Below are 15,964 nucleotides of genomic sequence, written 5' to 3' on the forward strand. Positions count from 1 at the left end.
GCTACCCAAGAAACACCCTTATTAAAGGTGTTTCCTGTTGTGCTGTGGGTGATGGGAGTCCTACTGTCATGTATCCTTGATCCTAGCAGATAAAGGCAGTGAAAACACTGCTGGCATGGACAGTGCATTACTATCAGGGGTTGGGCAAATGGAAGCAAACTATTTTACCGCCAGTAAATTTTAGAGACAATTTTACTAGTTAAATGAAGGGCCTTGTTCTGCATTTGGAGAAAGCAAATGAAAGGAGAAAATCAGCAGTATTTCAGCACAGGCCCAGTTATCATGATCCATGTGGAGTAATCCCATGGCCCATGTCAGACAGAGGACTGTATTTTCAGCATTTTGCTCCCAACATAACTAACAGGACCTAGAATGGCTGGCAAAAAGAAAACATAAATTTGAATGAATGATTCACTTTTTTTTTCTTCACAGAGAAATGCAGCCTTGATGTTCCTTCGTTTACCTTTATGCACCTCTAAATTTCAAGATGAATAAACATGATCAAAACACCAGTTTCTTATGCAAACACTTAAAAGTGCAAATGAACAATGTATTTTCCAATATTACTTTGACTTAGAGATATATTTATTTAAAAGTAATCTATAGTACATTATCTAAAAATAAGGGAGTCAGTTCTCCTTTAAACCAACCCACAAGCCAAAAGGTATGCCAGTCATATAAGTAGGTTAAGATTGACCATAAGATTTTCCAAAAATCTTCTGAATTCAGATGATCAAATGAAATAGGGATGAATATTCCTCAACATAAACATGGAATTATTGCAACTGCAATAAAGTAAGTGTAGCAAAAGCTCATCGTGTTTTTAAAATAATAATGCTTACAAAGATGCTCCTAGATTTTAGATAATTATATGAAACCATTAAGCAAAGTTTCATGTAACTATTACTTCAGACCAATAACTGCCCATATCTTTTTAATATCTGAAATCACTCATCCACCAAAAGCTGGGTTCATTGCTTCCACAGAAACCGGACTTTTGGTAAACAGAACTTAATTTACCTCACATCTCTGGAGTTGATAATGATAATAAAGACAGTCCTTTCCTGAAAGAAGCAATGCATACATGGACAAAGAGCAATATAAAGTGAGGATGAGAATATAATTATATTCCTGATATTTTCCTTTGCTAGGTAAATTGGAAAAAGCAATCTTGCAAAAAGATGAAGACATAGGCTGAAGTTATCAAGCCCATTGTATCTCATTCTCTTTTGTTTATTTTAAACTGCTGAAACTGACTATAACTTCTATGAGGGAAATTACAGGAAGCCTTACATTCCCCATTTTCCTACCTGCCCTTGGTGATGAGGTTATCTTGGGAAAGGGCCATAATAGCATATCCTTGAGCTACATCTAACTCTTTCAGAGCTGCTAAGGAATAAAACAAATTATTCCAAGCTAAGAAACAGCTAGGGAGCTCCATGACAAGCTGGGCCAAGCTGATATGGGTCTTACAAATTAGTTTCTACAAAGGCTAGGCATATAAGAAAATCTGATATGTGATGCACTGTTTCACACCTTAAAAACCACAACTATCAGTTATGATAATTTCAAATAATTGAAAGTCTTGAAGGGCTTAAGTGGATTTCAATGCACTTTCATAGCACTCAAAACTACACATTCTTTTAAAGCAAACTAGAGAAAGCCAGTCATGTAAGTAAAAAACCACTTCCACTCTGCTAATCTTAAAATGCAGCTATTACTGCTGATCAGAACATTGTTTATTCTATATTTCTGCATTTTTATGCCTTCCTTGCCGTGTCCTTCAGATTAAGCAGAAGAAAGTTACAAATTTGCAATGCTCAACAGCAATTAAGGGTTTGAAAGAACTACTGGTGATGTGTCCACTTGGAAAATTTTACAACTAAGGCAGTAATATTTTCAATTAACCCCCGAAGATGGTTTTATTTTAGAGTATAAGTACCTGCATGATCATTTTAATCCCTCTGAATTGCTGTAAGGTACAAGTGTCCTCCCATATAGGGAGCTACACTGCTACGACAGTAGAATTAGACTTTTCTGAATACTGCTAGTGCAAAACCATCAAAAGGCCTAAGAGAGATGCAAAATAATTTCCTTCTGGAAAAAAAATATTTTGCTTTCTTTTACTGAGTCTATTTTCTGGTTGTTACAATGCAACAGAATCTCATTGAATGATACAGAATTTGGCTAGAGTGAACTCTGACACTGCACTCCAGGAGCTGTCAGGGAGCTCTGCGTTGATGCCGCACCATCACTCAGTGGGCAGCCTGAAAACTGTGGGCAAAGTCTGAGCATCCCTGGAGAGACGGGGGCAAAAATAGCAGAGACCTTGCAGATTTGCTGTCTCCATGAAAGGTGACTCTTTTTTTGGAGGCAGTCAGGGGCTATTTTCCTTCAAAGAAAATGCAGAGGTACTCTGAGATTTTGTCCTCATTTTCTGTGTTCCTTCCAGCTGTTCCTTCCTAAAACTTGATGTCCCAAAGTATTAAGGACAATGGGATATTTACTTTCTAAAACTTATATGCAACATTTTCATTTTCAAAATGCTTTTTCCCAGCATGGCACTACAGCTCTGTACACATGTACTGCAAGATAGCCTCACTATTTTCCATTTTGTACCTATGCAAATACATCCTGCCCTGTATATCCCTTCGGACCAATCAGCCTTTGGTCACTCACCTTCAGTAACTCTTTACCAACTAGAACTTTTTCCTCCCATTTGCTTATAAGACTGTTATTAGGAATAGCACTTAAAGCTTTAGTAAATTCAGGATTTTTATTGCAGTTACTATTTTTCTGCTATTCAGAGAGGATATTTTCCTGCCAATGAATTAAATTAGCCTTTATTATTTAAAAGGCTGTTAATGACCAATCTCATGTTATTTGTTACTGAACCTATTTTGTTTAATGTCTTCTGTATTTTTCCAGGCCAACTGGCCTTCCCATAATATCCTTGCTCTCCATCCCTGCTCTCCTCCTCACTCTTTCCTCAGCAGAGAGCCTTTGAAAACTTTTCTCCAATTCTAATGACTTCAGGGTTCCAGGCTCTGCCTGAAGCTTGGAAATGAAAAGTTCATCAGGACCAGTAAACTGAAGATAACTTCAACCTTTTCATTTCCTCTTAGTATGCTTTCCATTACTGATACTTATCCACCAAATTACAGCTAATGCTTCAATGAAACAAATCTGATTTTTTTATATCATCTATCATTAGCTCTCTCCTCTCTTTCAGTTTTTTCCTGCATTTTCTCTGCACAGACTTTATGTTGCTTGCTAGTTGTACCTCATGGTGCACTTTGTGCTTTCTGATTTTGTCCCTACATTACATTAGTACATCTGATTGTAAGGACTGCTGATTCAGCCTTTTGCAAGCTCTAGAGTGACTGAAGAAAAAGAAAAAAACCTCCTTGCAGATAATTTTTTATGCTATGCCATGCTATAATTAGTATAATGAAAGGCATTTCAAATATGAGATTACAAAGAAAAAAGGACATAATGTGCTGCCAAGCATATCTGTCTCCAAAGTTGCAAATCAATGCTTTTGTTGTGGAAAAATAATTTGCTACAAGTAAGTTTTCAAGTATAAAAGAGTTTAGAAACTCAGCACTTGTATCAGACCTTTTAGAAAAATTGAACTGCAAAAACCCTGTTGGGGCTATAATTCAAGAAATGACACCATTTACTCTAGGTACATATATTTGTTTTGAGGCCAGATCAACACAAACAATGGCTCTCACTGGACTCAATCGTAATATCCCCATGTGGACTAATCTGAAACAAAAATATTGCCAACGGCAAAGTATTTGGAACCACTGAAATTAAGTCACTGAACAAATACATAAAGTATTAGCAGTGGAGGTTGCTCAGAAACTTCTGCCAAGCCGTTAATTTTTGAAACGTGATTTTTAAGATCCTGTGTATCAATATAATTTTTGGCATGAATTCATACTGGTCCACATCATTCTAATGACCTCATCATCCATATATGTGGCAGTGAAGGATTGTGTAAGCTTAGTATTAATAACTGACCTTTTAAGAAATATTGTCACATTCAGTGCATAGTACACAAATTCAAATATCTATGTAAAAATTAAAGGCAAAGTGCAAACTACAAATTGCTTGTGTATCAGTGTATTTATAATGACTATATTGTTAACAATACTACATATTGTTAGTGTATGTTATATTAGTACATATATATCTTTTATAATTATTAAAATAATATATTAGTATATAATCGTAATATAATTTGTATATTAGTAAGAGGTGTGATTTTTAGCTGATATAGTAATACTTATGAATGCAACATAAGAAAATGAAATCTATGAAAAGTTTCCATCTAGATTTCTCAATGTTTTGATAATGAGGTTTTTTTAAATGCTGGCTTACTGAAAGTGAATTCCTTCTATGCAAAGGATGGGTATCGAACAATCTCTGAGTTTATATAATAAAGGGCAAAAAACCTCTACGTTGTATGTTAAAGGTCTTTTCTCCTTAAAATGTTTGGGATGTTAAAAAACCAATTAAGTTTAAAATATTTTTGACTGTTTCAGTAAAATTTCGTTTTTTGAATCAAAGGCTAATGAAATATTTAGTATTGATTTTACAGTCCCCATGTGAGATAAGAGTTTCACTGTCAAATCCTGAAAATTTTCATGGGAAACATAAGTTACTTAGTTCCTAGAAAAGATTATTTTTTTTCTCTCTTTCCAAAGCCAGATAAATGTTTCAAAAAGGAAAAAAAATTTAAAAAAGGAAAAAAAAGAGAAAAAAACAAAGAAAAAATCTTGGTTCAACTGTGCCAGACTGGTCGCACCTTTTATAATGTAACTTAAATGGTAAAATGTCTGCATATAAAAAAATTCTTTAATAGAGCAAACAGAAAAACATTTTCTTGCATTTTTTTGTCTGTTCTGGGCACTTGCCAGGACTGATCATACAAAAAGAATCTCATCTTGTAAACTGTCTCCCTGCCAGTGAAGCTACACTTCAGTAAGGATCTGTGTAATGATTACCATGTAAGAAGAAACTTGTCAAGACTGAGTATTTTAAGGCAAGACTGGTCAGCTGAAGACCAGGACACACCAGCTCTGCCTGTGCTTTCAGCTAATGGGAAGAGAAAAGCAGGGGTCCCCCAGCTGGAGGTTTGCTTGTTTTGAAACTGCCAAATGCTGGGGCAGCAGGTGGATCCTGCTGCAAGAATCATTATGTGCCTCTTGGCTGTTTACACTTGCCTTTAGTTAGACAATTTTCCCCCTTTTCTCTCACTGTCTCCAGAACAAGGAAACTCAAAAAATTCTCAAGGTAGAAAAAGTGCTTGTAAAACCTTAAAAGGCAGTTGATTCCACAGCACAATGCCTTTCAGTTCTCTTTTCTTCCTTCCTTTAATTACATGAAGGACGAAGCTGCTAATTAAACAGCGTCCCTTTAGCAAAAAAGATGGAGGGTTTTTTTTTTTGGCTCCTGTCCTTTTGCCTCTCACTTATTTTGTGGTCACTATATCTATAGGCAAGCTCACCTTTCCGAAAGAGTAGATCTGACGCTTCCAGTCCTCATGAGCAGGCTCTGAACCTCCTGAGTGCTTGTTGTCAGTCCAGAGAGAGAGCCATGATGGCTAAGAGGGAGGTCAATAGACTCGGAACTGGTGTGAAGGCTAGTCATGGACTGGTAACTTGGTGTGTCCTTACTGCCCGCTGAAGAGCTGCTCAGGTTTGCAGCCCACACAAGACCACCTGATGTGAAAGAGTGCACTGAGGCAGGACTGGAAGCCAGGGAGTGACTTAAGCTTACAACATCTGCATTTAAGTCCGAAGGTTTACTGAAGAGGGGGCTGCTGCTACCACTTTGCCCACCTGCACTGCCCATGCTGCCTGTGCCCGAGGATGGCGATTCCAGGCTGCCTTGCCGTGCCAATGTGGTACTAGGGCTGGGCATTGCCGATGTGGGTTTCACACCTTCAGTACTGGGTGCAGAGGCAGCTTTACCACTTGCCTTGGCACCAAACAACCTAAATGTAAAACAAATAGCTTTAGAGAAACTGATAGCCGCATTAAACATTCATGGCGCAACATCCTAAGAGCCAAACTACACATTTTTAATTACTGCTACGAAAATCACGCCTACCTAGTTGATCAATCACAGCACAAATTTAAATTCACTTAACCATATCACAATTATCATGGCTTGTTTCTTTATAACTGCTCTTACTCACTCCTATTGAGACGTGCTCTTTGTTCGCACAGACCCTCCCAGAGAGAGGTAAAATAATCACATTTTTGTCTTCCTAGTTCATAAACAGATTACACTTTCGCCCAAATTCAGTAATTAAGCATTCCCAAGTCATTAGCTTTTAAACTCCTCATCTCTCAAATCTGCTTAAATGATTGCAACAAACACTTGCAAAATGCTAAATCCTTCATATTTTAATAAACATCTAAGTATTTGTGCAAAATTCCCCTCTTGCTGTTTTTTTTTTGCACAGATGGTCATGTGGTCATCAGTCATGTAGTAACCACTCAGAATAAACTGCACCATGGCTAAATGGGCTCAGTTTGTCTCCAAGGGCAGGAATGATAAAATTGTATGTCACAGTTATAATATCTTCCAGCAACTCTAGATATGAAAATTCTATAGTGATGATGAAAAAATAGACTTCAAGTCCTCTAAAATTTGAACTAAAAGGTCATGCAATGTTTTAATGTATTTCTGGAAATATTTTAAGCTGCAGTTAATGTACAGCTTATAAATTAAAGGTAAAAAAATGCAAAAGTTATCATGATGTAAAGTAAGCATGTCTAGCAAGATAAGAACCCGTTTTACATTTTGCCAAGCCCACAAAACTAAGCTGCAGCTCCCCAGCTGCCTGGAGATGATGGTTTGGTAAGTAGGCACAAGAGGGCACTGTCGGCTTTTTCTCCAGCAGCGAAAGTGTTCTATCCCAATTCATGGAGCACTCACTCATCCAGATTTATACTTCCAGAAATGTTACAATAGAGCATTTACAATTGAAATTTAGCCTTGCCAATGCTTGTGTCAAAAAATGGAACGAAGCTGCTAAGATAATGAAGTGTTTGTAGCTGATGCTGCCAACAATGGGAAAGCAAATCTAACTCTATAATTTAAAGAGCTCTTCAGTTCTCCATCCAGAATGTGGCAATGCCTGTTCCATTGAGAGAATGTGCCTGAACATAGGGTCCTTCTTCCCTTTGGGGGTTTACTGCAGTATTGAGAAGAAACTGCACATGTGGCTGAACTTAGAATCACAGAACATCTTGTGTAGGAAGGGGCCCATAAGGATCAGTGATTCCACCTTCTAAGCTTCAAACTATGGGGATGTACCTAAAATGCTTAAACCTCAGGGAGCAGCCATTTCAGGTCTGGGAAGGTCTTCAAATCTCAAATAAATCATTGTGTTGTATGAAAAAAATACTGCCCTTTTATTTTCCTGTACTTGACTTGTTTGTGGCAAAATATTCCCTGAAAAGGCTTTTTGCACAGTACTTCAACATACTGAAAATCCCTGCCTTATATATTGCAACTTCAGGGAATCATAGAAACGCACTAACCTTCGAAACGTGGGGGAAGCAATATCTGGGTATTTGGATCCTGGCTGTCTAAGTCCTGGTGTGCCAGAGGCGCTTGCAGAAGTTGGGCTGGATTTAGGAGAGCTGGACAGTGAGACGCTTTCAGAATCTGACACGGCCACTTTCTCTTTTTCCTTGTCCGTCTGGTTGATGGTGACAGGGCTGGACCTCCCGGACCCGATCTTGCTCGGCTCTCGCAGTTTGGTGGCGGCAGCACCCGCAGACTTGCTGCTCACGTTGGAGTCGATGCTGCTGGTGCTGGAGCGGTGGCCGCCCCGGCCGGGGATCCCACTGCCGCTGGATTTCGAGGGGCGAGGCAGACTCCGGTACTGCAGAGTTGTCTTTGAGCTCACATGCAGGACGCCGTCATCCTGATTTTGGGAACCGTCTAAGCTCGTCTTCCTCCCTGCGTTGGATTTCCCAGTGATGGCTGAGGATTTTGGCATTTTTCCTAGCGTTGCTGACCCGCTTGTGATCGTTGCTCCACTTGTGGTGATTATGGTAGAAGATCCCAACCCAGACTTCTTGAATCCAAATGACCCTGTAGCAGTTGATCTCCCAATGCCAGAGGGAGGCTTTTTCCCTTCATCACCACTGCTCTTCCCTGCATCTGACGGAGATCTCTGTATGGAGGCTCCTTTCAGTGGAGTTTTCACTTTTTCCGAAGCTTTTGCGTCATCGGTTTTTCCTAAGTAAAAGAATATCTGAAATGGTCACTTGTGTTTAAGCTGCAATGTCTAAATATGTAATTTCAACACTGTATGATTATACTTTCAAAATGAAAAAATACACAAATAGAATTCCCCTAAGGGAATAGGCCGGTTTGGTTTTAAGTCTCCCATCAGCTATCTGTAGGACACACTACAGATAAGCTTTAAGTATTAAAAGCTTGAAATTCCCGTGAGAACTTCCACTTTCATAGATAGGTGGAAAATGTAGTTGTAGAAAATGATCTTGAATGAACCATAAGGAATCTTGACTGATTTTTTTTTTTCTGTTAACAGTATTTCTATATGAAAGAAATAATATTTGAAAATAAAACATTACATGTAATAAACATCTCCTGAAGTATGACATCAATGATGTATGTAGAAATTAGTGGTACTTATAGAGTTCTTCAGTTTTCACTGATTACATCTTTTTAGGGTATGACTAAGTTTGTTCTGGTTAGTTACACAAAATTATCAGGGAGAGATTATGTTATGGAATGAATTGTCTTGATCTGTAACAATATCAATTACACAAGTTAATTAGTCTTTGTTGAATCCTTGATGACTTCTCAAGATTTTTTATTTTTTTGTGAGGTTTTCTTCAGTCCTGTCTAGGATTGTGACTATATAACATATATTTATACTCTTCTTCTGTATTTCCTAAAATTTTATTGTCACATGCAGGAAGGTCAAAGTAAGATGTTCTGCTATACCAGAAAGTATCCTCTTCCTGTTTCACAAATAGATAAAAATTGCCATTTCAATTCTAATTTATCTCTAAGCATCTACTGTATACAACTAATAACTCCTAAAACATACCAAAGTTTTTAATTTACTCTTGGAAGCTTTGGAGGTGGATGACCTAATTTCTCTAAAGAAACTAAAATGTAATAAAGAGTGACACCTGTAAAGCAGAACTAACTCCATTCATGTTTTTATCCAGCTCACACTTAATGTTACACAAACAGATGCACATGCCATGATACAGATCAGACTCTGACCCAGCAAACATACAGCTCATTAGTAGCTAAGGCCTCAATTCTGTGTTGCACAGTGGCTGCCTGATCACCTTGAGCAAAACAGATCTGGAAAGCTTAGCTTGGTGTTCAGAAAACCTTTAAGTATCTCCATTTTTAATTGCTACTAGAGGGATATAATTTCTGTATCCATATGATCACCATGGCAGTGCTCCTCAGGGATCTCTCAGACCAGAGACTGATCAATCTTTAGCAGTTCCAAATTGCAAAGAAACAAAAGGGGTTCACAAAGGGCAGAACTTATTCTGAGATCTTTGTTAGTTGCCCTTACCACTAGGGGCTGAAGCATGCACTGTTGTCTCAGGACATGAAAAAGCACCAGAAAATGTTCTACTGAGAATACACATTTCCTTAGTAAAATGATGGATTAGGATTAGATGCTTTTAATAATTATCTCTTTCATCAGCTTTGTATTTTTTGCTTCAAAACTAGATTGCAGAAGTGGTTACCACTTCTGAGAGGCTTTCCAAAATTAGGTAGGAGGGCATTTAGCACTGAAAGTGTGTAAAAATACTTTTTGTTTTACAAAAAGTATTTAACAGTGGCGTAGAACACTCACAGTATCTGGAATGTGATAATTTAGCTTTAGTTCAGAAATAACTAAAAATATCCATTGGAGTCCCCTCCCTTGAATATTAAATGTTTTTGATTCAACTTCTAATATTTGGCCATTTCTATCCATATGTTGAATTATCAAAGGTAACTTTTTCTAGAGAATAAAGATAAGGCACAGATGAGTCCAAAATACTTCTAAGAATTAATAGGCATTGACATACACAGATGACAGCACAACAAAATGCAATCACAATTTTTGTTATGGATGCACCCATGTGTACTTAAAAAATTATTATTATGCATGTAGCAAATTAACAGAAATGAAAATGTTACTTTAATATTAAAATCTGAGCTTGCAGTCATTTATGGGAGGAGCAAACGATATGCATATATGTATACATCTATAACATCCATCAATTATTTTAAGACCACCATAATCTGAACTACAGAAGTTTCCTACCTGGGGTCTTGAGTGCACTTGTTCCTGCTTTGTGCCTGGACTGAGCTGTTCCTACTTGTGCAGTCATGCCTCTCCTCCAAGATCCGGTCTGTGATACAGAGAGAGATGTTTTCTGCCCCCCCTTCTCTGACTCTTCAGACAGCCCTGAGGGAAGGCCTTTCCACTTGCCACTGCTGTCTACGCTGCTGTCAAAGTCTTCCTCTGGCTTCTTCAGCTCTTCAGTGCTTCCCCAAGTTTCACTGTCTGTAACTGAGCGCTTCTCTGAGTCCGTCTTCAGCTACAAGAGATTTGTGTGAGATATGGTCAGTCCCAGCATCTCTGTTATTTGCTGATTTCTTAAATCATAGCAGGGGAGGAGAATTTGGCCTATTTGCAGAAAGGGCCACAGAAACTTCTAAAGCATTAGTATACTGATTCCAAAAGTTTAAAAACATACAAAATATAGCCATTTGGGAATGACATCTCTCTTTCTTTTATTTGCAAAAGATTTAATCCCTTTCCTTTTTCCCTTAATCCCTATTATAGATAAACTATAATACAGTGAAAGGTAATTCACTCTAATTATCAGTGGTGATACCTTATTGTTCCTCAATTAAATCTAAATTTCAGAAGTGAATCACTGTGCTGAGAAGTTTTACTAAAAGCTTGGGTGAGCAAATTCCTGAATACACTACTAAAATCACCTCAGTCTGGCTTCCTGCCTTTTCCTACCCAAGACTTCCAATGACTGGATTAGGAATATTTCTCCAGCAGAACAGAGTATGTTGTGCCACCAGTGAGCAAGGATAGCATCTTCCCCAAAAATACTTGTGCTACAGCTGATGGCTTTTCTACTGGCCTGTCTCCACAGAAATGAATTCTGTCCAACAAGAAACTCTCTCTAGCTATATCAGCTAACAGAGCAGAGGAGAGGCGTAGGCCAGCACTACTCATCCCTTGTGTGAAGGCAACCAGCTGGGCTCATGCTCCCTCTGAAACTCAGACCCACTTGGAGGATACACCAGTGAGGACCTAAATCCCCTGTGGCATCTGCTTTCCCTGAGGCATGCTGATAGGGGAGTGCTGAAGGGGCAGCCCAACAAGACAATGCAGAAGCTGTGAAAGTGGCTTAAATAGAAACAGAGACTGACCCTACCCTCTGTGTCTGACAAGACCGGTGTTCTTTGTGCTGACAGGCTGTTCAGTGTAACTCTTCCTTCTGTGTTTTTCTGCAGCCTCCTGACCTCAGTCTGAAGCCTTATTTGCACATCACCCTCTCACCACTCCTGCCTGCCTCTGCCCCTCTTTAACAGCAAAAATATGGTGCTGCTCTCAGGTATCACCAGCCGAAGAGGGACTGCAAAATGGATCTCATTGAGGGACTGGCTATTTATTATCCTGGGCTGTCACAGCTCCTTCACCACAGAGACCCCTCTGTGACTGTGTCCTAGGCACTGCTGCCATAGATTAATACTGATTACGTGACAGACAGAATAATTAGATCCTGTTTACATATTTGTCAGCTGAGATGTACAAAAGGCAAAAGCTCTCTACATTTCCATAATTACGTATGTGCTTTGGATGAGCTAGCACAGTCTATGGGTAAGGATTAACAAGCAAATATCTACAAAAAATACTGCAGGGTCCTTCAGAAGCAAGTTTTCATTGAAGCTATTGTTACAACATGTGTAACGTGTAACAACATGCTTACAGACATTTTATCATAAATGAATGACTGTAAAGGTATAGTCATACATTTTTAAAGCAAACTGCTTAATTTAAAAAAAATGAGTAGTGCAATACTTTCTAAAAGCCTGTCTTCACCATTGTAATTCTTGTAATAAGAAAACAACAACAAAATATGCCATTTCTGTCTCAGTCTATAGCCAGCCTTTACTGCTCCAGTCACTTAAAAAGACTGGGAAAGGGATCTCTGTGTTGCACTATATCTAAGACCTGAAAAAAAGCAGTCAAAATGAGTATTCTGTTCATCTCAGCTTCTGACTGAGATTGCCAGCTAGCTTGGAATACAGTGAGTTCTGCTTAATGTGCCTCGTAAAGGCATACCTGATAAAGGTATTTTCCTAGTTTTCATAATATAAACAAACTCTGGAATGAAACTAAAATTTGAATATACATTGCATCTTTGTCTATCGCTGAACAATTTGCAAATAAAGCAGAGGCTTATTATAGAGTAGCTAGAACATGAGCTTACCCAAATGAAAAAAAAAAAAACAAAACCACAGAGTTAAAAAGTCAGCCTGAGATTTCCCAATCCTGATGACTATGCAGTGGAACAAGCAAACCAGAACTAGCTAGCCATCACTGCTGATGTGAAAGGGAAGAGGCTGATCTCCAGTTAAAAACCATGGAAGTCCCTGATGGAGTGGGAAAGGCAATGGTAAGGGCTGAAGAATGTTGGCATTTGAGTGACTACCTTTGCATGAATACAGCATTGGCCTGGTATCTGTCCTGTTGGAGATTAAAGTAATTTTCATTCCAAAAGTAACTACATTTCCCTATTGTCTGGGGGAAATAACAAATATGTCTCCTGAAATCTACACTGACAAAACAGACCTCTGAATTGCAGACACTGCCTGCCTGCAGGAGTCTAATGGAATCAGAAGTGTCAGTCTTGTGTCCTGCATACTTGACATCAAATCACTGGAGGCAGCCACTCTTCCCCTGTGCTGAGTGCTCAGTCTCAAAGTTCCCTATTAGTGAACAGGAGATGACATGGCAGAGAATACTTTCCTATTGAGACAAACTTTTCTGGTTTTATTTCTTTTTTGGAGGGAACCAAGTCCTGCAAGGATACTGTATTGACTTCTCTGTTACTTGCAATTTTGAGGGGAGCTGGGATGAAATGCTTGGATACCTGCCACAAGAGCTTTACGTACACAGACACACACATATATGTATGATGTATATAGTTTGTGTCTGTATGGTATTAAGAACTCTATTTTGACACTATGCATTGTCACCTTGCATTGACATTTTCATCCCTGGATCTAAGCAGGGAGAAGACAATCTCTGCCATTTGAAAGGACAGTACAGCCTGTGTATTTCCTCCCTACTGTGTTTCAGCTCAGAAAAAGCAAAAAATATATATTTTTTAATTGTGTTATCTGTTGGAAGAGATGCTCCAAATGAGCTGAAGTGTGTAGAAATCTATGATCACAGATCCAATTATATTGTGTTTGCTTTGTGTTAGGGTGAAGCAGAGGCTGGGACCTGGGCTGCTCCCCCAGGGTGGGCAGAGCTGGATGGCACCAGCCAGCACCTTCAGCAGTGACACATATCCTGGGAGCAGGGAATTTGGAATATCAGCTCAAAGCCCAAGGTTGGATCAATGGAGCCTATGGCTTCTTGCATTCAGGTGTAATAGAGGATTTTGTAAGATACGAATACTTCATTCATTTAGAGGCATTGATATCAAACTTTTTCTATCCTGTATAGGGATGTTGCAACAAATGGCAACAAAGCTACTTACCTGGGCATGAGTGTTCTTCCTTGAAGAGGCTGTTATGTTGGAATAAGAGCTGACAGATGAGGTGGTATTCAAATCATCTGTGCTGAGGTTGTCAAGAGTGTCACTGAGGCCACTGCTAACCGAGCTGCTGTCATCCCAGCTGCAGAGAAAGGAGCACATCTACTTTACATACTGTGTCTCAATGTGCAGAAGGCATCTCAAAATCAATAGATGTGATTACTTATTTTTCAAGTGATTTACCAGAAACTTTTCAGTAATATTTCCTAAGGTTCAATGAATATTGTTCTTCAGACTTTTGAATTAATTATTCACTTGCAGTCAAGTGGTTGCTTGTTCAACTAATGAAAGATGCAGGTGTCCTTAAAAAATTACCATCAGATCTAAGTGTAAGCCATTAAAACAGTTCGTTTCATGCTTCATTGCAATCACATTCATTACACCGGCAGGGAAATCCATTAAGCTTACCTGATCTTGCTAGTTTCAAAAATTATTAATATCTTAGAGAAGACCTGATGAATTGCCAGGCTACATAAAAATAAAAGGAGTATCTTTTCTGCAGACTAATCCACTGTCAGCAAGAAGCCAGTATTTTCAAAAGTTTTATTTTCTTGTCTTCAGTATCAGTCTAGCTGGTGCAATGTCATCAAAATAGGAATCCCTGAGAATACAGTCAAAGGAGCTGACAGAGAATACATTATACATCTCTGAAGAAACAGTCTGTCAACTGTTTTGCTTTAGGAGATTGAGACAAAGGTTCAAATAAGAGAAAGGCTTCTCTTACAGAAATGTCATTACCAACTCTCACAAAAGCCTTGCTTTTGCACGAAAGGGAGGTTGAGGTGTATTTCTCAGACTTTTCTCTACAGAATTGCTTCTCTATAGCATTACATTTTGACTTTTATTTTATTGCCATATACAGCATTACACTGCCAGCATTTTGAGACATCTCCATCTGTTCATCTGGTTTTGGATTATTCACAGGCCAAAAGTTTGAAAAAAAATTCACCTTATCCCATTCAAAGGGATTCATCTCCTATAATTTTAGATATATAAAAGTTAGGTATCTCATTTCATTTAAGTTACCTAGCTGTCCTCTCTAACCAGTATTAAAAGCAGCCTTGCTTAAAATGTCCTAGGCTTGTGGGATAAACTGTCCATTGAAGGTGCCTCTTTTTGTCTTTTCCTCTCTTAGAGAGGAGAGGGTTGATTAAGCCTCTTCTAGATATGTAACTTCTAGCAAGACAAAGCTAGGTGTTTACACCTGCTGATAAAGTCCCAAACACAAGAAAGTGCATTTTATCCTTGTTTTGCTGTAGCCTGTTACAAATTTTAGAAAACAATATGTAATTCAATCCCCTAGTCAAATTAAAGCTCAGTACTATTGACACTAGTCATTCAGAGCAAACAAGCAAAATATCTGTGAGTACTTATTTTAAATTTGGAGTTTTGGGAGACAGCAGCAGTGACAGGGAACTGTGTGGAACAAAATGTATGCTGATGCATTGGAAAGTTCAGTACACTAGTCTTGTATCAAAGCAACTGCAGCAAGCATTACCTTTCTTTTGCTAAAGGTAGAAAATCACATTAGTAAGCCAGCTCAGTAACAAGATAAACATATTTCAGAGGGCAAGAGTTTATTATAGTGCTGCACTTTCCACCACTGAGTACAATGACTACAAATAAATATGTCTTCTGCTACATTTCCAAGTGATAAACACATGAATGATTTAATAATGAAATTATAATGTCATACATAATAGGCTGTCCACATTCATCTAAGAACCATCTCTGAAACACTAGTCATTTAGGCCTTCTGTGTTTCTCACTGTCTAATGTGATGCATAATTTCACTGATGATAAAAAGCCATTGATAAAACACTGTGTACCACATGGGAATTTACCTTTAAAACGGTGTTAAGACTGAGAACCTTAAGGATGGATAAAAACATAAGCAATATAAATGTGATTAAGTTGCAGAAAAGATAGCATTACCTCACTAAAAGCTGCTCTTTAAAAAAAAGAAAAAAAAATAAACCAAATCCAAAAGGATATATATTAGGTATTTCCAGAAGGAACATGAGCTTTTAACTTATGACATTCATGTCAAATAATATTTGGCCATCCATTTTCTGAGTCTACCTAAGACC

At 38.3% G+C, this 15,964-nt stretch overlaps 1 protein-coding gene across 1 annotated transcript in view; it reads right to left on the minus strand.

The window, feature by feature from the left end:
* The window catches only part of NAV3 (neuron navigator 3), a 381,620-nt gene that overhangs the window by 52,443 nt on the left and 313,213 nt on the right, over positions 1-15,964 (minus strand). The window contains exons 12-15 of the mRNA XM_066549922.1: positions 13,818-13,956; positions 10,346-10,622; positions 7,566-8,271; positions 5,519-6,007 (exon numbers count right to left, since the gene is read on the minus strand). Coding sequence (XP_066406019.1) covers positions 5,519-6,007; positions 7,566-8,271; positions 10,346-10,622; positions 13,818-13,956 — 1,611 coding nt within the window. The remainder of the gene's footprint in view (positions 1-5,518; positions 6,008-7,565; positions 8,272-10,345; positions 10,623-13,817; positions 13,957-15,964) is intronic.

Source organism: Molothrus aeneus, chromosome 5 (genome assembly GCF_037042795.1).
Source record: "Molothrus aeneus isolate 106 chromosome 5, BPBGC_Maene_1.0, whole genome shotgun sequence".
Taxonomy (NCBI): domain Eukaryota; kingdom Metazoa; phylum Chordata; class Aves; order Passeriformes; family Icteridae; genus Molothrus; species Molothrus aeneus.